General features: G+C 40.3%; 1 protein-coding gene across 1 annotated transcript in view; it reads left to right on the top strand.

The window, feature by feature from the left end:
• The first annotated feature begins 8,739 nt into the window (after nucleotides 1-8,739).
• LOC139700366 (ATP-binding cassette sub-family G member 4-like) overlaps nucleotides 8,740-25,325 on the top strand; it is a 164,408-nt gene continuing 147,822 nt past the window's right edge. The window contains exon 1 of the mRNA XM_071599006.1: nucleotides 8,740-8,872. Within this exon, the coding sequence (XP_071455107.1) occupies nucleotides 8,740-8,872 (133 nt within the window). The remainder of the gene's footprint in view (nucleotides 8,873-25,325) is intronic.

Raw genomic sequence — 25,325 nt, forward strand, 5'->3', positions numbered from 1 at the left:
ATATATATAAATTTATTTATATATATATATGTATTTTTTTATATATAAAAATATATATACGCCGTCGGGCTTAGTACTGGGTGAACTCTGCCATCACCTACCAAATCGACCTTCGGGTTGATTACTGTGTTCATGGTTTATATATATGCGTATATTTTTCCATATATATATATATATATATATATATATATATATATATATATATATAAGGTATAATTTATATCATGAAAAAGTATTTCACAAATTAACTTTTTTTTATTCCTGCATGCGCAGTGTACATAGAATGGCTTTATGCTGCTCACCCGGAGTGTTAATTATAACATAATTCAAGTGTCAGCGTTGTTTCGAAGTGGCGTTTATATATTTAATTATAGTTTTCACTATATATTATGATGGCGGCATGAACTTTAAAAAAAAGGGATTTCTTAAGGTGCAGCATTTTGAATTTCAAGGACGCACACCCGTTGGGACTTCCCGTGTGGGGACACGACACTATTCGCCCGGGCGCTTTATTATTCTAGGCGGAAAGATGGAGGCTGACGAAATCGACTTAGACTGAAGCTCTCCATGTGCCGAAGTATCAGTGAAACCGTCAAAGGCAGACGTCCTCAAATAGCCGAATAAAATAAATGAGCTCATTGGATAGCTTTGCTTGGCCCACATAACGATAAGCCCATGCATAATCGCGACGCGTTTACGAATTGACTGTCGAAGGGGCTGACCCGGAACTGTGACCCCACTGGCCCAGTGGAATACTATACCAGTGAGATAGTAACCTTCCAGGTCAAGCGAACGAATTCATCTTACAATACGTGATTATTAGTCATGTGCTCAGGACCTCTAACTGAGCGGTAATTCCTCTGATCGTTTGAACGGGGAAGGGAAAGTGTAGAAAGTGAAGTAAAGGTTTCCGTTTCTCGCGTCGATTGCGTCAGTGTTTCACGTTACCCTTCCCCTCCTGAACCCTGGGATCCTTTAGGCACACGTTTCAATAGGATCCTCTTATAATCCGGATTAATTTAGAATGATAGACGTTTCTCCTGTGTTTCATAGCTGTTATTTCATAGCAATCATTGATGTGAATATTTGCAATGGCTCTTAGGTCCGTCTACGATATATTACAAATTCCCAGCATCGGCAATAACCCAAATTGTATAGTTTGGAGCTTAATTACGCGAACCTCCGAGGATAAAAACACTCTTCCCTTTCTGCACATAAGATCGAAATTAATTAAAACGCACCAGCAAATGCTAAATGAGCCAAGGCACCATTTTTATCTTTCATATCGAGGAAATCTTAAATATTAGGACTGTAAGTGCTGATATAATGTAAATATTCTTATTTATCAACTTGTAAGAGTCCAAAGGTGGTTTTGAATACTGTAAAAGAATAGCCTTCGAAGGCAACTACATGTTTGAACAAGCAATGGTTGGTAGTTTTTAGTATTCTTTGTACTTTGTTGACATTATGTAAACTCCTCAAGGGGTTATGGCAAGTTAAAAATTGAGTTGACCATTTTTAACATCACGAGCTAATTGATTTAAATCAATGCGTTCAGTTTCACTGGAAAACCAAAAAGACATGCTGGCGTGTTCCTTCTCCTTCATAGTTATCCCTGTATGAATCATACAGAATATGAATTTCCTACAAGGAAACTATTCCACATTAGTGACACATTACTTTCTGCCACCCACTCACGATATAATATCATAAAAAAATCATCCCACCAGTACTGGGGTAGCATAGCTAACATTTCCTGTGAACTCTTTTAAATAAAAAAATGAATTAATGCGCCGTACCTGACCACCCCGTTCGACGTCAGATGTCGACATTTCTGTTACTTTTTGAGTAAACTATAGCTTTAATGAAATATTAGGCATTGCGTATAAACATATGCAGGTGGGGAAGTGATTTTGTGGTGGAAGTGATTTTGTTTCTCCACCTGTAGGCGGAGAAACAAAATCATATCCAATCACGCGTTCAAAAGTGATATTCATGTGTGATCCATTAATCATATTAAAGTTCAAATTAAAATTGATTATCCGTGAGTCTAGCATTGTTAAAAAGCAAAAAATTAAAGACTGCATAATTGCTGTAATTATCTTTGAAATTTAAATAAAAAAATGACTCTATTAACTTATAAATATAAGTAGCTGATGAAATAGGCGAAGGAGAGTGTTTTATGCGAAATATTTGTTATTTTTTAAGTTCATAGTATTGGACATAATATTTAATCTGGGGGCTTATATGCGATATGGGCAACAGCAATACGTAGGTGTAATGTTGGAGTAAATTTAACTCAACCGCGTTATTCTACCTATTAAATATAGGTTATGGACGGTCCCTAACACCTAGTGAATACTATGTGTCACGAATCCTTCTTATTTTCTTATTAATGTTAACAAATGCAAATCCATCACTTTTAGCAATAAGGTAAATGGAAACAATAGGGAATATAAATTCTCAGAAAATGTCATTCCTAGAAGTGACACTGTCAAATACTTAGGTGTATATTTAACTAAGGACTTAGGGTGGGGGCTAAATGTGGAGTACATCTATAAGAAAGCTTTCAAAACCCTTCATTGGGTAATGAGAAACCTCAAAGGGAGCGTTAGAGCAACCAAGGAGAAGGCTTATCAGACTCTAGTAAGACCAATTTTAGAGTACGCTTCTCTTGTATGGGACCCTCATGAAGAAGGTCATATTAAAAAACTGGAAAAGGTGCAAAGAAAGGCTGCCCGATACGTACTGGGGAAGCATAGGAGGATGGAGAGTGTGTCTGACATGCTAGAAACGCTGGGCTGGGAACCTCTTCAAACTAGAAGGAAATTAAGCAGACTTTGTGGAATGTTCTGAATTTTGAAGGGGGAGAAAGCTTGGGGAGATCTTAGGAAAGAGGCGGGGAACCCAAATTTTATAGGCAGAAATGATCACAAATTTAAGATAAAATGCCGGGCACAGAGAACAAATAAAAAAAAATTTTCTCTTCTAAATAGAACAATTGTTGATTGGAACACCTTACCTGCAAAAATATTCGAGCCCTTTCCTAACAGAGTGTATACTTTTAAGAATAGATGTAAGGTATATATGTAAAAATTTGATTGATGTGTGGTGTATGGTATTATATGTAATTTTTTTTAATTTATCTTTTTTTTCTTGCTGATTAATGGTTGTAAATGGGATGGGGATTCGCTTGTTTTGTTAAAGAGATTTGTGTTTTGAAGTCTGGTTTTATCTATTATCTTTTGCAATTATTTGGGACTTGTGTGCCACCTGACAATGTCTATCAGCACATGTGTATTTTTTAATAATAATAATAATATTATTTCTTTCTTCGTTACCTCTACCAGCCTCCACACGGTCTAAAGAGTCTCTTCCTCTACTTCACTTTTACTCGATATTCTCCCTTCCATCACGAGCCAAACCAACGTCCCCTTCTCTCTCCCAATACGCCAGCCAACTCTTTTTCAGCCCTCTTCGGATTTCGATCCGGGAACTCCCTCGCCCACCTTCCTCCACAACCCCATTTAAAAACTTCCGCTATTTTCAATGCAAAAATTTCAGAGTGTAAAAATCATTCGCCTTTACCGGGATCCCGGGCAAGGCGAACGATTTTTACACTCTGAAATTGTTGATTTGAAATGCACATTAGCGGATGACTTCGTTGAAAGTTACTCTTGCGGCATCTCCCGCAGTTTCTTCGGAATTCCGCTATTTTATTCCACTCTGACCAACTTATTTTCTCAATCCCTTCCAATACACGCATCTCAAAAACTGCCAATCCACGCTCATAATTTAGTGAATGGTGTTTAATTTCCCACAAAAATGAATCAAAATAAAATCTCGTTCCCATTAAAAGAAAGAGAGAGAGAGAGAGAGACAGGGAGCACTAGAGAATAGTATCGGACAAAATGAAATCCGATAGTAAAAAAAATGTAATTTCTTGGGTTTTCATTTGAAATTCACTTTTTTTAATTTTTAATTTTTTCTTTTATTAATTATTTGTGTCCTCCTCTGATGAAATTTTACTCTTCAACTCTTGGTGTGGTTGGCAAAGTTTGGTCTTATTCCGTCCAATGAGTCTCGAGCAAGGGTGGGCAAATCACCTCTTGCTGAAGGGACTGCACATCTTGGAGGCATTCAAAGTTTGCACCAAAAGTATCGGCAACGTTTATTTCCTGACGTGTGCGTCATGAACTGAATTCAGACCGCGTCGCTTAGGTATGCGCACGATAGAATTGGGATTGATAAGATGACAGTGAACACACCTTTATCACTGATCATTTGGCGATGAGAAATATCCGCGATAAACTCGTCCCGAAGGTCTTGATTGGACGATCAATAGCAGAGTCGAGTGTCTGCTTACCTTCTGCAACGACATCTCAACGATTCCCCAACCCCCTTACACTCCCAACTAGAAACCAGCAGACTACTATTTCCCATTCCATATAAAAGTGAAATCCTCCCTCAAAGGGCACAACCACCATGGGACCCCAAGTGCCGTCAAAGAAGGTTGCACGCATTGCACCCTTTAGGACCTTGCGGAATCCGCCTCCCAAGGACCCTTCGACTCGTGGGAAAGCCGCTACGGCAAAAGTGTGTTGACGCTCAAGGGATGATGTACTTTGAAGAAGTTTGAGGCATTGTGGTGATATCTTAAATAAATCTATTTTTCCGACAACTTCCCCGATACTTAAAATAGAAACCACAGAGATGTAATTTCCGAACCGATTCTTGAGCCATAAATTCGCACCCCCCAACCCTTCTGCTCCAAACAGTCCCTGGTAAACCCAAACTTCGTGGTTTCGTGGGTTCAAGGCGTTCATCCAGGAAGTCCTATGCTTCGCAGCGACGTGATTCGGGCGAGATACGAATGAACTGGCCGATGGTTGGGCCGTGGTTGCCACAACCCAGGGAAGAAACAATTTCAGTGATTGCGCTATCTAGTTTTGCGAAAGGAATTTAAAAAATCCATTCTCTTGCCAATTTAAGGAAAAATGTATTGCCCATTGATTTGGGAATAAATTTCTCTGCATCGCCTGAAATAATATTAAAATGTGTTGATGTGAAAATATATATGACCTCGAAATTTTTTTATTAATGCTTGACGCGTTAAAACAGGTTTTCTTGAAAGCGTCGACATTTTCCGCTCTCCAGGTCTTACCCAGGGTCACGCATTTCTCTGCCCTCGCGCAATATATGACCGGAAACCTAAGGAGACGAATCGAATGTATTAAATACTTGCAATGAATTGTTGTATAAACGTCCGCCTTTCATGGGTAGGTTGTGTTTGAGAAAAAGGAAAGCCGGTACACAATTTGTCACTTTTTATTTTGCGACAGTTAGCATGAAGATGTAGAAAATTGAGTGCAAACAAAATCTGTAACTGTTAATGGATTGATTGACAAGAAGTAGCCACCGATATGGACTTGCTATTAATAGGGACAAGACGAAATATTTGGTCATAAGAACGTCGGTCCCAAAATTCTATGCGGGGGTCCAGACCAATTGAAACAGTCGACGGTATCATCTCGGCACTGTCATAAATCACAATTTGGGACGACTCGTAAGAAGTTAAAATCCGAATTGTAAACGATAGAAAGGTATTCATTGAAATTGCACCAGTATTCAAAAGTCGAGATCAAGCCACCTCTACTTACAAAGCTCAGAATATTGCACGACTGAGTGTTCTCCAATGTACGAGACTCTTACTCGCGTACTAATTGGAGTGACGTCATGGACATTGACGAAAGCAGCAACGAAAAGAGTTGAAGTATTTAATGCGTGGTGCTATATGCGTAAGCTACGCGTATCACCAACGCAGAATGTCACTAACGCTCCAAAGGAAAAATACATGCCATCTATACAACCAATGCATGGAAACTTCGATACCGAGAGATGACATTATGAGAAATGAAAACACGCATAATCCATGTATAGCAGTTCATGGTGCACAAGCGTCGGAGGTAGAACTATTTCGTGGCTGAAGAATTTAAAAACCTGGATATCCATGCCAACCACAGAACTTTTCCGCGCGGCTCCAAACGAGGAGAAATCGGGCAAGACGTTCGTCAATACTTGGTACGCACAAATCATGGGCACCTGAACAAGAAGGACGAAAAACAAAGTTTATCGTAGATAGAAAATTACAATTATTTTTGGTCGATATTTGTTTATTGCAACCCACAAGTTATTCTAAAAAGGTATGGATGGAATCTTCTTCGTAATTATCTTTAAGACGTGTGTGGAATTCACCCTTGGGGGGGGGGGCAATTTCTTTCCTTGTCCCGCCCACTATTTTCCAGAAAACAATGATTCCCGGAAATGTAGTAAGCTTGGACTTATCTGGGTGGGTCCCACAGCAATCACTTTGATCTGAAGTCTGTAGCCTGAAGTGGTCGAGCATCCTACTCCCTAGGGTATCAAAACCAGACTATGCAATAAAGTATTATTTTAAAACCTTCAATCAGGCAAGTATTGTTATTGCACGGTACAATTTTTCTGTAGTTAGTATTTATAATTTTTAGTCACGATTAGAATGTTGAATTCATAGATGTTCCTTTTACAAATGAGTGAATAAAACATGGTGGTGCGACTAATTAATACTTGAGGCATTTTACATTATGTTATACTCCAGTTGAAAACATATTATATACTGTAAATATAGAATTACGCAGGTTTTTTCCGAAAAACTATCTAAAAATATGTAAAGGTATATATATAAACACAGTAATCAACCCGAAGGTCGGTTTAGTAGGTGATGGTAGAGTTCACCCAGTACTAAGCCATATACGGCGTGTGAAATTCACACTTCAGGGTAGGGGGGCCAGTTGCTTTCCCTGTGCCGGTTATGGTTTCCCAGGAAGATCTGGTACCCGAAAAATCACATAGCTTGGATGGAGCTGCAGGTGCCCAGATTGCCTTGCCCGGGAATTGAATCCGGGACCCTTCGGTCAGCAGTCCAATGCTCTACCCACTGGACTACCGCGACCCGTATATGTATATATTTATATATATAAATTATATATATATATATATATGTAATTATATATATATATGTATATATATATATATATATATATATAATGTGACCAGAGAAGCGATATAGCACTAGCTATTTCAGAGACACAGAGAAGAACACACAAATGAAAATCACGCGTATCCCGAATTTTGGTGGTCAAACCACCTTTTAAGAGGGAAAGAAGGGACTCCTAAAAAAGGTGATTTGGCCACCGAAAAATCGGAACAAGTGTGAGTTTCATTTGCGTGTGTTTCTCTGTGAATTTACTCACAACGCATTTGCGCTATATATATATATATATATATATATATATATATATATATATATATATATATATATATATATATATATATATATAACGATTGTACGGAAAAACTCACACGAGCGGCATAATAATGGGCTGACACAATATAACACAAATAGAAAAGAATGGACACCTTCTTCATAGAGGCCTTCTTCAAGAGAGACTCTCTTGAAGAAGGCCTCTGAGAGGGCCGAAAGCTCGAACAATTTACCGTGTGAGTGTCCTTTTAAATGTTGCTATTCTATTCTATTTTTGTTATATTGTGTCAGCCCATTATTGTGCCGCTCGTGTGAGTTTTTCCGTACAATCGTTATATATATATATATATATATATATATATATATATATATATATATATATATATATATATATATATATGTATATATATATATATATATATATATATATAATGTTGTATAGTAATGGCATTAATGTAAAAATAGTAGGATAATATTTTTAAATTCACCTACACTTTTATTCATACTAATTCTACACTAGTTTATTTTAACTGTATATCCAATTTTAAAGTAGGGTTTGCAATGACGCAATGAAGGATGCCGTGACCAAGGGAGTAAAATGATAATGGCGATATTGTTTTTCTCCCTTGCAAATGCAAATGGGTGGATGCAAAGACAACCAACCAGTCGAGGGGAGATGGGGTCCGTCGCCCAAGGAGCAGCGGGGGGAAGCTGTTATGCGTCACGCTATCTTTCTTCCGCCTCCCTCCCCACCAGTCGTGCATCTCCCATGCCCCGCCCCCCCCTCTCACCTTGACCCTCCTCCAGTCGCCAGCCGTGGCCGTGGTGCGCGAGGCGCGGGAGGGCATCCACCGAGATCGGCGGCGGCCGTGTCGTAGGCAATGGACGTAGGAAGTTCAAGACGCGCCCGTCTCCGCGAGGGAGGGCATTTCTTTTTTATTATCCCGCGGGGGGGGAGGAACGGTTTCGTCCGGGGGAGGAGAGCGGTCGGCCTTCCCACTATCTCTGCCCCAACCGTCTCGCCTCCTACTCTCCATTCCCTCCCTCGCTCCCGCCCTGAACTCACCACTGGCTGAGCGAGCGCTCGACTCCAACGCCGTTTTCGAGCTTCGCGCTTAAGACGCTTGCGAAGCCCGTATTTTTTTTCTATTTCTCTCCGGACAGAGCGTCACGGGACGCCGGACTGAGAAGAGTGAACCGGACGTTGGTGATTCGGTCGCCGGGTAGTGTTGTGCCGCGAGGCCGGTGAACCCTTCACAGAAAGTGCGTGTGGATAATTTAAAAAAAAATCCGCTAACGTTTTAGTTTTTTAAAAATATTTTCTTCGGTTTGGACAAGTGTCCCAGTCCACCTTCCCTCTCATCCCCCACTCGCACGCACGCACGCACCGAGCCCTCCCCCCTGAAAAAGGTGCGTGCTTCACATCCGCCGTTGCCATGGATATTGGCGCCGGTGCCAAGGAGGCCCGGCCCGTGCGGCTCCCGAGGGCCTCTCCCATCGACATCGAGTTCTCGGGAGTGAGCATCAGCGTCGAGGGCCCTGGAGGACTGTGCTCGAGGAGTCAGAATGGTGAGTGTCTGTCTCCTTTCCTTCCCGCATCCGAAAATATGTTTTCGTGCGTGTGTTCCGAGGCCGAGGGACGTCGAGTATCGAACGAATGACGATCGACTCCATTCTATCACCGTCGCGGGCCCGTCGGGAATCCGTAGCCCAGACTAGAAGCGATCCAACCTCGCCTGGAGTCGTTTCTTTGCCTGAAACATTCGCTAATTAAGCCCGCGGATTTCGGTGTATGTTGACGTTCCTGGAGGTTATTTATGAACAGCAGTTACCTCTTGAAATCCGCATGAATTAAATGTTTCCGAGTTCATTTTCGCAAGAAACATGAGCTTAACAATGAGTATAGATGATGATAATGTTTATCGCACTCGTTATTTCGTAAATCATTTGATATTTTTAATGAGTTGCAGTAATCACAATTGAGTGGTCTAATTCCGAAAGTGGCCAGATTGCTATGATTATGTTGCGTAGTTATATTACGTAAATGAAGTCATTCAGGAATTTCAATTTTTTGTTTTTGAATATATTTTTATCTACGCTATGATTTCTTTGATAAGGCAAAAAGTAGTTTCTCTTCGTCTCGCTCATTTTTGATGGGGGGTTGCTCTCTTATCCGGAGTCAACAGTGGCTGTTATATATATATATATATATATATATATATATATATATATATATATATATATATATATATATATACACATATATATATATAATATATTTACATATATATATATATTTTATATGTATGTATAACACTTAGCACTAGTGGACACAGACAAAAACACAGAAACACACAAAAAAGACTCACTATTTTTTTATTTACTAGATAGAAAAATAGTGAGTCTCTTTTTTGTGTGTTTTTTTGTGTGTTTCTGTGTTTTTGTCTGTGTCCACTAGTGCTAAGTGTTATACATTATTATTCACGTCCGTGAGACTTTCAAAAAGTGTTATATATTTTATATGTATAATATATATATATATGTATATATATATTATACATATATTATATATATATGTAAATTAATTTTATATATATATATATATATATATATATATATATATATATATATATATATATATATATATATATATATATATATATATATATATATATATATATATACTCGGCATCCAAGCGTGAGTGAGATTTTCGAGCTGACCAATAAATTATTGCTTTGGCTTTGCTAAACCTGTTGTCAGGAGAAGCACTGTAATGGTTAGGGAACGCATCTATTTTTTTTGTCAGATACCATTTCAGGTGCACCTGCGCCTCACATATGGAAATCGAACGATAGAAGTTCAGTTGGTAACATTCAAGAGTTTCAAGATAAGGAGAACCGATTTTCATGATAATTCGTGTGATGAAATAAACGTGTCACTAAATGCTTCAAAAATTGAGTGAGGAAATTGATAGAATACTATTGAGGTAGTGGTTAACTGACACTTTTTAGTCATTCTTATCAATTTATTTCAAATGAAATCCACCCAATGATACGCTATCAAATTATATACGTTGATCGGGCCATTATTAATAAGTTAAAGACTTATAGCTAATTATAATAAGTCATACGCAAAAAATGAGAGATTAAGAGACTCTGTTTAATCTACATACAATTCTGGATTACTCCTAACAGCTGATTGCTTGAAATATTTCAATATTTCATTATGTTTATCTGTCCAATGTGGGATTGATGTGCATAAAATATTCTAAGTAAAATGTGCTTCAAAACAAATGTAGCATTCACGCACGTATACAACTTTTACTTTTATCACGTTACTAAAGGTGATGGATGATACTTTTAAGTTGATTATTAATAAGGTCTCCATTCATTTCGTTTCGTCCAGAAACGTTAGCCGTCAAAAACAAATATAAATAATTTTAAAAATCGACCTATTTGGAGAAAGAATTCAATTCTTGATTTTTAAAATTGCATTTATTCCGGCGCTCTTAATTGAAGTTAACCTTCCTGCCTAGACCCGACATGCGTATTACGGATTATACAAATATCACCAGAGCTGTATGGCCTAAACTGAATCAGTATAAAGAAACCTCCGATGGCTTTAGTAATTAATCAATACAAATAATTTATTTCCACTTATCAACACCACTTACATAGATTGCTTTCTAACAAAGCCCTTCAGTTTGTCCAGATATCCTCGATACACTTGCCAGTCACTACCTATGCTCATAGGTAACACAAGAGATGTATCGGTCCTTCGTTTGAGAAATACTTTACCGCAATAGAACGGAGACGTGTCTCTGAAACACCCCCGACTTGTGAATATTTCGATTAAATCGATGAAACAGGAAGTATCCGCTCCTTGGAAATACGAATATAGTTTGAACGTATTTGCGTCCTATCATGTAAATGGGCGCGGATTATAAATAGTCCTTAGTAGATTGAAAATGCTGGTTCAAAACCGTGCGAAGAGGTAAACAGCGAAGCGTTGTTTATCTCTGGCGGATTCTCCTGGAGTTTACCAGTCGCGCGCAGGTGTTTGGTTTCGCTGTACCTCCAGGAAGTGATGAATGGGAAATCTCACACTGCCACAAGCACTCCACCAGTTTCACCCTCGCGTACTTATGAATCTCCCGTTACGTCCTTGCTTATTGACATTAGACGTGAAGCAGTGATTGAAGTGAGCGTGATGCGGAGTGATTACGCAAAGGATTGTCAGCGTTTGAAAGAGAACACCAATATCACCATCTATCTGCAACCGATCGCGGAAAATTAGATCGCGTTAAAAAAAGTGTCGATTTGCGAGAAATCAATTAAATTGAGTGTTATGTCGATATTGCGTGGAGAAAATGTAATTACGTAATGAGCTCTTTGATAAATTATGAATTTTGATATCGAATTTTATTTCCGTTTTTAAGTAATAGGAAAGTGGGCCACGGATGTTTGCTCCAGCTTGTCCGGTCTTTGTTACCCGTCGAAATGAAAGATCAAGACTTGAGTTTAAGGCAAACGAAAGAGCCAGTGAAATGATTGGCGATGAATGGAAAAGGTTGACCTCTCCATTCCGGTTGGGTTCTTCCCGGTCTGGCAGCACTAAGGTCAGGGTCTCGCCTCGAAAATTGATATTTGGTTTTTCCTTTGCATTCGTAGCGTTCCATGTTTCCGTATTGCTCTAGCGGTTTCAGCACCAGAAACGCATATGTCTACCATTGCGAGCGATCAAAACATCTGGACATTTCATGGTAATCCTCCATACCTTTTGTTTTTCCGATCCATCCGTTGGGATTTCTGTCGATCGGAACTTTCTCATCAAATCAAGGATGGCATTCGAAGTCCCGAGAGTAGGTTTCCTTCCTCATAATGGCTGTCTCCCGCATAATCACGGCCATCGAGGTTTAAAATCATACCAATCATACACGAACGACCTCGGGCACCAAGAACGTCGGAGAACATAAACGACGTGCATTCAGGGTCCATCAGGTGGTCGGCCTACAGGCATTGCGTGGAAACGCGACCTAGTATAATAAAACTTCCACTCCTTGCCTATTTGAAGAACCGAACCGAGAATGAAGTAGAGATGTCGCACAGGGGTCAAGAAACGAACGTGCAACCGGATGAAAGTTCAAGAATCACGTCAGTTGGGCGAGTGAGGTGGTCAAGGGAGGGGGAGGAGCCATCGGGGGGGGGGGGGGTGAGGATGAGGGGGCCACTCTCCCTCTCGGCGCGTGCAGTTCCCGCTCTGGGTCGCGGGGCAAGCGACGAGCGAGTGAGTGGCCGTCTCCCGTGTTTCGCGGGGGCGCTAGGGAGGTGGAGAGAGCGGCGATGCCCGCCCACGTCGCTCGCCTCGCCCCACTCTGTCCGTCGCTGCTCCACATAGCAGGAATACGCTCGGGAAGGCTGGTTTGTCAACAGGAAAAAGGTACCGCCAGACGAACTTGAACTTATGAAACGTAATATTGCAGTGTACTAGACAAGGCTCGTGTTAAACACCTAAACACGAGCGGATCGGGATGATGCGGTGTCTAACGTAATGGCCTCTCATCCTTAGGGCCCAGGTTCGAATCCTGGAGACGACTGATAGTTGTCTGCGGATCCGTACTTGAGGTGCTTTTGGTAAGGAGGCATTCGCAAATGTGCGTCGTACTAACTCACTTTGAGTGAGTACGACACGACGTCCGTCGGATGGGACGTTAAACTGTTTGACCCATTGGTGCCTTTCGTAATTTGAACAGGCCAATACCGAGGCCGGGTATTTCTCCACCCTTCATCCTTTCCCGTCCTTCCCTGATGGTGCAAATGACCTCAGCTGTCGGTCGCCTCCCAAAATAAATACTGCTAACACCTTAACCCGGATTGATTTCGACAAAAAATTGCATGGATTCGGATGAATTTGAATGCACGTGACATCACCTGCAGCTTCCAGTGAGCTGCGCTTGTGTACATGACTTAATGATGGGAATGATGCATTATGGGGAGTTGAACGCCAGGAAATACTGATAAAGGAGACTGATGTCAACACTATGCTTAATATTATAATTTAATGCATCGTAAGTCACATCAAAATTTGCTGCCGATTTAGACATAATTTATTTTTTATGCATCTGAAGCAAATATCAACGGAATGCATTAATCCAGATGTTTTATCGAGGACACCAATGCGTTCTATTTGATCTTAAATTAATTTTTCCAATCTATGTTTAAAAAAACTTGCATTATTGCAATTAACCTTGGGCTTGAAGGCTAAAATGACTTTTTAAAAAAGTTTATCATGCACTTATGTGCTGTGAATTCAGCAAAAATATGTATAATTTGCTTTCCAGACGCTTATGGTGACCCGTACACCACTATGCTATTGAATTTCATTATTTATCGGCCGAAAGATTACTTTTTTCATGAGCTAAAGCAGAGAATTCAGGTCACATTGGTGATAGTATTATCTCCGACTAAACCTCGGGTCTTAATTGGTAAACAGGAATAGATAAGCCAGAAAATTGGGGGAAGTGGAAGAACTGACGACAGAAAAATAGCCGACTGAATTGAATGCTGCTGCTTAGTGATAATGCTTAACGGCGTTAATACTCGTATGTGCGGAGCAGCAGATAAACACGAGTTGCTCATTCAACTTCGTTTCTTTATAGTTTGTGTTTAGCAAGGTAACACAATATGCTCGCGTCTCGTGGTTGTGATGCTGTAAATTGATTCTTAAGATGGGACTACTACAAGTATGTATGAAGCAATAGTATGCTGGACACATGCGCTTTTTCAACCGGTCTCTTGCCATCTGAGCCACAACGGTTGGCTTTTGCGGCCGAGCGAGGTCTTTCTGCCCTTTGATCTAGTGATGAGGTGATACTCGGGTGAATCGCCGGTCGGCACAGCGGCCAGGTGAGGCAGGACGCGTGAAGAGTGTGTGGACTTGTGCCGACTAGGGATACGAGTCCAACACTCTCTTTGGTGATGTCCAGACTGATCCGAGCGAAGCACAGATTCACTGCTTCCATGCTTGAGTGATAGCATAATAAAGGAACGGAAACGTCTTTTTAATGCCTTTAATGGTGGGAATAAAGATGTGGCAGATCACGTTGTTATGTTTTTATTGGGAAAAAACAATTAATCGAAGCTGAGAGTTGATTCGCAACAAGTCTCTCCGCTAAGGACTATAATGGAATATCAAAGCAAGTGATAATAATAAATCTAAGAGATTGAAAAAAAGTCTAAAATTGCATTCGACGATCAAACTCTCCTGTCCGTGCAAACTGGAGGATTAATAGTTATTCGTAACAGGAAATTAGTTCTGTAATTTGGATGATGAATTGGAGATTTTTAATTTTGTCATTGTACCTAATTATACCCCGCAACCTCTTAGTTAATGACTACTGCTGTGCGACAGTGAAATATCTTCATTTGAAGAATTATTCTATAGTGATTCCGATTTGTTTTCGATATAGGTAATACAATAATTGTTACAAATACTTGTTTGTATCTATTTCTTTTGGTCGTATAATTTATTTAATTTTTCTAGACTTCAGCGAATCACTCAAGTCAACAAGCGTTTTGCGAATTTGAAAGATTTAAACTAAATGTAACACTTTTGTTCGAATTTACTGGTAGCTTAGAGGAAGGGGCTCCCGATGGTCATACCTGCATTGCATCAACAATTATTATCTATGCCTTCTCTCTCAAGATCGGGAATTGAGATCTTTCTCTATGCTTATGAGAGCGACTTCAACAAGCATTCTGTCTAATAAATGCATATTTTATTCATCATCGTCATGATATCGTTATGCTAATTTTTAAAGACTTTAATTGAATTATATATGATTTATTTAAAAATTTTATCATCATGCAATAAAAGTTGGTAGAAAATTTTACCCAAAAAGGGTTCGTTTTATTTTATGTATCCGAAGTCTCATTTCCTTCTCTTAAGACTTTCGATCGCGCTTTCTCTGGTATCCAATAGATCGTGATTACAGTTGAATCTGATAATCATCATGGGTGAATGGAAATTGTTTTGCCAAGACTTAATTTTTTCTCATGATCGAATGTTGATTGATTTTATGTAAAGGGACGATGAAAGCGATATTTAATAGTAAATATACCGTTGATGTTGTCTGTCATAGTTAGCAGCTGATTTTCATGCAAGAGAGTGCGAAGAGTGACGGAATATTAATCTGTATTCCCTGATCATCACTTCACATTTATGAGGGTTCCGAATTGAACGTGTCCTTAGGCGTTATCATTTTATTGCGGGTCATTTATTTATTGCTTTTTTTATTTTTTAATCTTGAGTTACCTGGCTATCTTTCTCTAAGCAGAGGTACTTTTTTTTTGAAGTCATTGCTCACCTTCTCCACAACAATGAATGAATTGTTGCGCAGACCCTAATAGTAATCCGTTTGAATCGTTGTATGATCGATGGTAGTTCTTGATCGAACTCGAAAGTGAAGGGAAATTCGTGTTTGACGCTTTTCAGATCATTCGCTGGTGTTTTTTTTTAAATTGACAAATGATTGAAGATAACAATAAGAGCGCGTTGAAAAGACTTCCTGGAAAGATCGCTTCATTCTCAGACACATTAAAATTTCCCGTTTCAACCACGGACACGAGCGGAATCATTTACAAATAGCCACGAATTTGTATTCTTTAAATCCAAAAGGAATCCGTTTTCAATTGCATAGACTCAGTTGTTCCCCTTCTCTCGGAGGGTTTGTTCTGTTTCTTCCTGGTGCCGATTCAATCCAATCCATTCATCTCCCCGCTGGCATATTGCAACGTTCCTAAGAGACACATTCCCGTGGAAAGGAGTTCCAGGGTGCCTTCAGGGGCGTGGCAGACACGTCTCCGCAAGTGTGTTATTGATGCAGGGGGAGAAAGTATTTTGAAGAATTATCAATCATTTGTACAAGTACGTAAATCAATAAATCTACTTTCCCCAGAGAATGCGCATTACTTTTATAGTTGTCTCTATATTAAGACGACAACTAGTTGTAGTCTAGCTATTCTCTAGTTAACTTGGTATTGAGAAGTTCAATGCATATTTAGTTTTGTAGATAATTTTTATCTCATTTTTTCGTCACATAAGGATGCTTTTTTTCCAGTTTCAGGCATTTTTATATGCCACTTTTTTCTTATTAATGCTGTCATTTAATGAGTGAAGCCTTGTTGCTCACATTCACACACACACACACCCCTTTACCAGGCGATTTTCTCTTTTTTTAAGCGCATTTTGCAAGTCTTTTCGGTATTAACTTTCTCGCCTGATGTTATCTCTCTTTGTCCGGTATTTCTGAATCATATGCACTACGCGTGCTTGAAGGCTTGATATGAAGAGCGGAGACTTGATCGTTGGACTAAGATGACAAATGCAGATTTGAGTCTTTTTAGATGCGCAGGAGGATGGAGAAGGTAAAATGGACCGAAAGGAAAACTGCTGAGGAAGTGACAGGTATGGTGGGAGAGGGGAGGGGATTGTTTTTAGAAATCAGACGGAAGTAGGACAGGAGGATTGTTTCTTCGTTTTGATTGGCGCATGGAGGGATGACGTTAGGCGAACGAGGGAAGGGGACGTGAAGGATAGGCCTGTGGGACGGAATGAAGGGAGGTTGACTGTGTGTGGAATTGAATCAGGGTTTATAGTGGTGGGGGTAATCAGGTTGTGTGTTATTACTTTGGCTTGGAAGTGTAACTGTCAGTTTAAGTTAGGCTCAGTGTGTGTCCATACAAAACCTGACTTAAACAGTAGAATAACTAATAGTTAGTAGTAATACCACTTAAACGTAAAGACTTTTCTCATAATAATTCATTTCACTCTTCCCTATGTGTTACTTCTATTGATTCCATCGCCTCATTTTACTCTCCTCTTACTGTCTTCCTCATTTTCCTTTTCTTTACCTAAAATTATTTCTCTATTTCTGTAGAAAGTTTTTACGAATGATCCTTATTTTTTCTGCTGTTAATTAATAACCACTCATGCATTTGATTAATTTATCATTTTTGTACTAATCGTAAGGTTCTCCTGATAGTTATGATTTGTGAGTTTTGGAGGTTTTCTTTTTTCCCCATTTGACTTCTATATCTCCACAGATATGTTGGTTCCGCGAAGAAAACTTCTCCCGCTCCACCGTTTCGCCTTAACTCTTCCCTCCCTTCTTATGATTTCACAACAGTTTGATTCATGCTCTCTTTAAATTTCGCGTCCTTATTTCGTCCCAAGTCATTTTGTGGCTGTTGATTTGGTCCAACAATCTCCTTTGGTATAGGTATCTTTTTTTCACTTCTTTTATTCCTTCTGTAAAACACTTATTTTCATTTAATATTTAATTCTGTCTCTTTAGTTTCTTTCTCGTTTTACCGAGATGCAGACTCTAGATCAGTGCCCACACTCGGCGTCTCAAACTCCTCACATTTGGAAACTTTGATGATCATATGGACCCGTTCGTCAAAATGTTCTCCGTTTTCGATCTTTGTCCTCGTGCATTGTTAAATGTTTAAGTGGGTTGTTCTCTATGTTGGAGAAAGAACGCCGTCAATTCTTTAATTGTCATTGCAGCAGCAGTTAATGTTTAAATCGATAAAATTATTCTCGTATGGTTGGTAGTATAGTAATTCGTCTTTAGTCTTTTACTCTCCGTGCTCTAAGCTGCGGCTGCATTTACTCTTGCTAATGCTGTCTTTCGATATTTACGAAGATAGTCCTTTTGGAAACACACTTGCATTCGGTGAATTTTTCGTGGGCAATTGCGAATCCATACCTCTTTGAGTTTCAGTTCTATTTACTTGAAATGCTGTACCTCCGCCGCTTCCCCTTCTGCCCGATTGCTCGTTTCCTGCCTATCTTCTTTTAAGCGATTTCTTTGGATATTTCTCGATCTTGGTCGTTCAGAGTTTTTCATGTTCCACAATCCTATCCTCAAAATGTTTTAATTTTAATTTTCATGTATCTTTTTCTCGCCATTTTCATCGTCGTTGAATCCATGCGAATCCTTGCATCATTTCTGTGAAACATGAATGTAGTCGGACGGTTTGCTAGTCCATTCAAACTTTTATCACGGCTGGGGACCCACGGCGCTAATGAGCTTATCGACCTGTCCACCAGATGCCGCCGGCCGAGTGTCCGGGGTGATTCCACTGCCAAAGAGCACGACACATAATGAGGCACGTCGCCGAAGGGCAGCCGTGACAAAAGCGTCACGGCTCTTCTCGTCCCAAATTCCTTTCCGTCCTCAGCCGATGCGTTCCGTCATTCCGCTCAAGATTTGAACATTTTATGGAAATGCGGACGTCTCTCTCCGATATTCATGCGATTTCTTCGGTTTTCGACGAATAGTAATCGACGATTTCGGCGCGCGGGGTTTCGAAAATGAAGATCGTACTGCGATCGGCTGGCGTAGGGCGGGGGGTAACTCAACCGGAGGAAACGAGAAACCTCGAAGTTTCCAGACCATGAAGGCGTTCCACGGACCGGCGAACGGCATTCTGCGCTGCTGCCCCCCCCCCCCCGGCCCTCCACGGCCCTCCTTGCCTCTAAGGATTTGGATCCGTCGTATCTTATTATTAGGTAATCTACCGGTTAAGGTAGGTTTTTGGATGGACACAGCCACTCAATAAATAATTTGTGACTCCTAGCAAAACACAGCATCCTACTCTACATCAAGTCCCTCTTCATCTCTGAGCACTTTCCTCCTCCCTTCATCCCGTCCAGCATCCCAATCCTGTTCCTTCCCTTTCCTCGTTTGCCCAACATTCTACCCTCTATCACAGTCTTCAACAACCCACTGCCGGTCAATACGCCCCTCATCTATTTTTCCTGCCTCCATAGGATTTCTCTTAACAAACCCCTCTCTTCGCCCACCATACCAAGTACTTCCTCATTTGTTTTCTTCTCTGTCCATTTCACCTTCTCCATTCTTCTCCAAACCCACATTTCAAAAACCTCCAATCTACGTCTATCCTCCTGCTTCAATGACCACGTTTCCGCACCGTACATAGCTGCGCTCCATATTAAAGTTGTTACGAGTCTTTTCTTAACATCCTTAATCAACGTCCCCGTCATCAATTCCCTCCTCCTTGTGAAAGCCTCTTTGCCTAGCGCAATTATTCTCCTTACGTCCCTACTACTTTGACCGTGTTTGTCCAAAACACTACCGAGATACGTAAACTGTTCTACCTGCTGTAGTTTTTGCCCTCCTATTTTAATGTTAAGCTTAGCCTTTTTCTTTCTAGAAAATAAAATCTCTGCAGTGACCATCATATTTTTTTCTTGGGAATGATAATTGAGGTGGTTTCCCGTATCCTTCCTCAATAGTGTTTTTACCGTGACACCATCACTTACTGGCCGCCCCACTGGGGTCGGATGCCATTGCAGCCGCCTCACTGAGGAACAGACGCTGCGTGGACTACCTTTCGTCTGGCTCCTAACCTTCGACCTATCTGGCATGGGTGACCCTACCAGGAGCAATTATTATTACTCCCGCCAGCACAGCTCATCGGAACGCACAAGCCCTTCCACCACGTCAAGGTTGTAGTCCGGGGAGGGCCGTCGTATATATAGCTTCGTATTATTTTGACGACTATTGTGTGCGTGTGTGCATACAATATAGTATTTCGATGTACTATATGTGTGTGCGAACATGTATGCATATATCAATGATGTTGAGGTACTCACGAGAGCAATATAACACTTGGATGGTGCAATAGGGCAGAAAATATGCATGGATGAGACGTAAAAGGACACTCGCATTTAAGATAGTTTGAGTCTTCTCTGAGGTATTCTTCAGGTTACAAGTGTGCACTGTATATTGAATTATATATATATATATATATATATATATATATATATATATATGTGTGTGTGTGTGTGTATGTATATATATATATATATATATATATGTGTGTGTGTGTGTGTGTGTTTTCTATGCATATTTTAAGCTCTACAGCGCCATCCAAGTGTTATATTGCTATATATAAATATAAATATATATATATATATATATATACAGTATTCAACCCAAAGGTTGGTTCGGTAGGTGATGGTGGAGTTCACTCAGTACTCGGCCCTATTCGGCGAGTGAAATTCACACATTAGTAGGGTAGGGGGGCCAGTTCCTTTCCCTGTGCCGGTTATGGTTTCCCAGGAAGGATGAAAGTGTCTCATGGATTCCTCATTTCACTAGTGCTCGTTTAATCATACGTTTGGTTTTTACGGTGAAGTTTCCTATCGTTTTTGCTTTTTTTAAACAGTCGATAGTGTTCAAATTGAATAAACAATGTTTGGATCATAGAGCACGACTATTGCCGACTTTTTTACGTAATCCTTATAACATGTTTAATCCAATTCTAAGATTAAAATATGAATTATGCTATTTTAAATCTTCCGTTTACATCATCGGCTAGTGAAAGGCAGGTTTATTGTAATGCATACATTACAATCTTGTATTATTTTGTGCACGAAATGCCAAAATACCTCCACCATATCCTGTTTCTTTCGAGTAAAAAAGAAGAGTTTACAAAAGAACTAAAAAAATATTACTGAGGAAGTGATTACATTGGTTATTCATATAATTGTTGCGCTTTATCTTTTTGCGATGATCGTTTCGATTCGACCTTGGTTTGCGACTTTAATGGCATACTGTCGTTCCAGGAGAAACATGCATACTTTTTTAACGCGACATTAGGAGACGAAACTTGAATAAAATAATGATTAAAGAATAACAGGGCTGTTAAGTCTAAAAGGAAATTTCGAATAAAATATATTTGTGAATATGAATTGAATCGGATATGGCCTTGATCACGCATTTTGTAGCAAATTTAAAACGCCCACCGATGCTAGGACTCGAGAAGTCATTTCGCATGTGAGGGCACCAGCACGAAGAGTAATTACTTCAATTATGGCAGGCCACATGCAATTAAGCATTTATTGTTGCACAAATGGATTCGTCATTGAAGAATTATGACAGTCTCCGACTTTGCAACTTGCAGCGCAAACGGTTGAATCGTCGTGAACTAAAAACATAAGAGTTCATGAGTCGTAATATAACTCTGCCATCGGCTGCACACACATGGAATGAAATACCTTGATAAAGTTTCATTGGTTCCAATCTTGAACATGTCTATCTACGAATATAAAATATCGATGGGTGTAGAAATAGTTATGAGTAACGACGAATGCCTGTAACGTGTGACCAGTCAAAAAATGCATTCACTAGATTACCCTATGATGTATCGACCTCTATCATAGCGGTTTAATTCCATCAATGCTATTGTAGTCGATGAATAAGCAGCCTTGGACAAAAAACGGTAGCCCTCGGAAGACGGAGTAAGATAGGCTGTGAAGACTAGGAATCCTAGTGCCGCGTGCGTGACAGTCGTCTGCTCTGAATGGCATCGACCAATAGGCAATCGAAAACTGAATCTGCGATGCGGAAAGGTACATCCTAATCAGGAGTTTGCCACTTCATCTCTTTCCCTTTTAATTAAGCGAACGCGATGGAGCCCTCAAGGCTGCGATGTTCTAGAGGTCACCTTTTACCCCACACAGATATCTGGGGGGCGAATATTCGACAGAGTGCGTTAAACAGCAATTCAAATGCATATCTTGGAAACAAGATCATTTTGCAACAGCGGATGACCTGTGTTAACACGATGAATTATATCGTTTTCCCTGCAATTATTTTGTTAGATAAACATAAAATAATTAATAAAATAAATTAAAAATTGCATTAGATAAATAAGAATATTATATAAATGTTATCCGCAGCACACAGGCATTGAAAACGTTGACTCGAATCATACGCAGAGAGGCGGAATTACAGAACGAAGTTTTCCCCGGGAAAAACTTATTTCGCGTCAGAAAGAGCAGGAAGAGGAGATTAGAAGTGATTCCGGTCCAGAGAATTTTCGTAGGCGAAGGATCCAAAAAGAAGATCAATTGACTTTTATTGGATTCCTTGACTTTGAGATAAAATTTGATGGGGCTGACTGGAAGTGAATGCTTGGGGATCATTGGAGAGATCTACCGCCACAAAAGAGCGACTCTGAGACGGCATGCAGTACACATGAATTGTGCAGGGAATAAATGCCGCTGTTGTACTAAGGATGTTGGAGTAAAAGAATTGGTGCTCAAGGATTCAAATCGTGGTTCATTAAATTGGGCATTCATGCTTGAAAAAGAAATAAATGATATCTTTAAAAAAGTTGAATGACTAGTTCGTACTCTCGGAGAAACAAATCACATATTGTTAAGTCACTTATATGTTAATATTGCAATTTTTTAGGGAATAAAGAGAATTGTTTGTGAGAATTTTCTACTTAAATAAAATGATGATGAAGAAACCAAACCTAAATATATTGTCAAAATAATAACGGAAAAATTTTTGTGAAAAGAAGGCTGTGAGGAATCAGTATAAAATAAGAGTAGCAAAAATGGAACTAGTGGAAGAATTTTGTTATCTGTAGAGAAATCGTCAGTGGAAGGAGCCGGAGAGATATGGTAGGCAACCAAGGCTCTCTACCAATTAAAAAAAATCCCCTGGCAACCTACAAAATAAGCTTAGATTTGAGTAAACAAACATGTATTTTGAGCGGGCCAGATAGTGAGACACCAGATAAACACAAATAGCAACAGACAAGACAAAGCGGGAATCGCGCAAATGGGTTTGTTGACATTTCTTCGAAGAAGTGACGAGAGTTATTGCCCTCGGGGCATAAAAGCCTCCCGCAAACGACAACGCAGAAGTATGGAATGGGAAGAACTAATGAGAAAGGAAGGCGTCAAGCACGTGACGAGGAAGGTAGAGATGATTGATTGAAGTGACTGGCTGTCTGAGATGAGACTAGAGTGGAGAGTTGGAGTAGATCAACCTTCAAATTGATAAGTGCTCATGATGATTATTCACTAAATAATGGCGAGATGAAAGTAATAGTTAATCATTCTCGACAGGCGCCCATTAGTTAAATTGAAGTGATTGATGATTTGCAGGTCGATGGAGACCTGTAATCGCAATAAAACCGATTTCCACGCGATGACATCTTAGTCCAAGATACGTGGCATGTCCAATAAATACGCGAACTGGTGCAACCTTGCTGCCGTGACGTGGACTGTATAGCCCCGTAGCCCACTATAGTGGCGCTAGTTGCCTGAGCATTGAGCCCTCTGTGCTTGGCGGATCGTCGAGCTGTGAGTACGGTGCCAGTTATGTTAGTTTCTGTTTTCCTTGTTTTTACTGTTTATCGAAAATGGAAATTGACGAAATAACGGAGCTACGAATCAAGATCATTTTTTTTGGTGAAGTGCGATAGAAGTTATGAAGAAGTTACTGAAACGTTGTTGGCAGCTGTTAACGGTGATAATGCTCCGACATCACTGTGAAAATGTGGACACAATAGAGCTAGAAACGACGAGAAAACTGAAAGGCCCAACTTCCAAGAGGACTTCCAAATGGGGCTTTAATAAACAGTGGAAAAGAAGAAGATGGAACAAGTGCATAGCGACGAATGGAGAGTACTTTGATAGGTAAAAAATCGATGTGGACTAAATTTTGCAAGATAAAGCTTTTTTAAGGCCTCGGTTCGCGTGTTTCTTGGACATATTAGTATACCGAGTCAAAATCGAAAGGCTGGTTTAGTTGGTGGAGTTGAAGAGATAATCTCGTCATCGGTGCTACGACTGGTCAAGTTCTCACATCCATGATGATATGAGCTATGGGAATCACTTTACTTTCTCTGTGATGCTGCGATTTTCCTGAAAATTGTGCGATTCGGAAAATCTCACCGCGCGGAAATTCGTCTCGTGTGTACGGATGCGTCACACTCCGTCTGACGCGAAGCGACCCCTACTGCCGTGCTGCGCCATCGCGCCGCCATCCCGGAATAAAAAAACAACGCCATTAATCAAGGTGCAGTTACGTGTCAACGCGAAGTGGTCAGCGGCCTCGTCCGCAACACTCTCATGCCCCACGCGAGCACTTGCAGTCGCCAATTGATGCCAGTGTACATTTGTGGGGCGCGTGTGTAAACAGTCCTCTTTGTCGGTATCGGAACTATGACCTTGAGCGGTTGCTACGTACAGCGAGTGTTTCGTAAGAGTACATTGACAATCTCCCGAACCGTCTTCGTGTGCTCACTTTTAATCGAGATTTTTTTTATGGTCCGCAATCGTATTACCACTTTTTTTTATAGTTATTAACCTCCTTACAGCGTAAAACCTTGACTTCACCTTGCATTTAGTCGAAGAGCGCGAAATTTTTCACTTCCGGTTCTTTGGAGAAGGGTGAAATTTGATTAGTTTGGATGGAACCGTATTTGGAACTTCCTTGGGGTGCCGCAGTTGCCTGAGGTGGGCGGGTGGGTGTCCGAAGAGTGTGCCGGTACTTCGGTGCCCTGTACCAGTCCTAGAGGTCCAGCACTCTTAGAGGGATTTTAATTTCTGTCTGACATTAATCGAGGTAGCAGTGTGTGCGTGTAAAAATCCAGCCATCGTATGAAGGTAGCAGCAGTAAGCACGATCTTGAATTACGCAAACATTCCACTCAATTCAGCATTCATTCGCAGATCCCGATCACCGTTAAAGCTTCTCAGCCTCTCAGAAATGGCTGAGGTTAGCTATTGATATGTTTATTTTATTTTTGGTTCCATAATTACTTCGTCCGGGACACGAGGAATACACACAGTGTAATCTGAGGCTGCCCGCATTTAAAATAATATTTAGAAAAAAAGTAACCCGCCTTGGTAATGTGTAATAAAACATTGATTACAACAACATAGCTTTATTTTCAAGGAAAATGCTTACTTTACTTCTTCAACTAGACTCTTTTCTCAGTGTCGCACGGTTGCAGGAGAGAGAGAGAGGGAGAGAAAGAGTCGGTGAGAATTCTCACAAGAACCAGTTAATGTGATTGAGGCCTTACTTGGGCCCTGAAGGTTAGACATTTAGTTTCCTCGTGCATTTCATGGTTGTTACGTCCTGATGCCACAGGCTCACACACACTTCATTATAGGTTCTCCA

The sequence above is a fragment of the Hetaerina americana genome, unplaced genomic scaffold (genome assembly GCF_022747635.1).
Source record: "Hetaerina americana unplaced genomic scaffold, ioHetAmer1.1.p SCAF_10, whole genome shotgun sequence".
In the NCBI taxonomy this organism is placed as follows: Eukaryota; Metazoa; Arthropoda; class Insecta; order Odonata; family Calopterygidae; genus Hetaerina; species Hetaerina americana.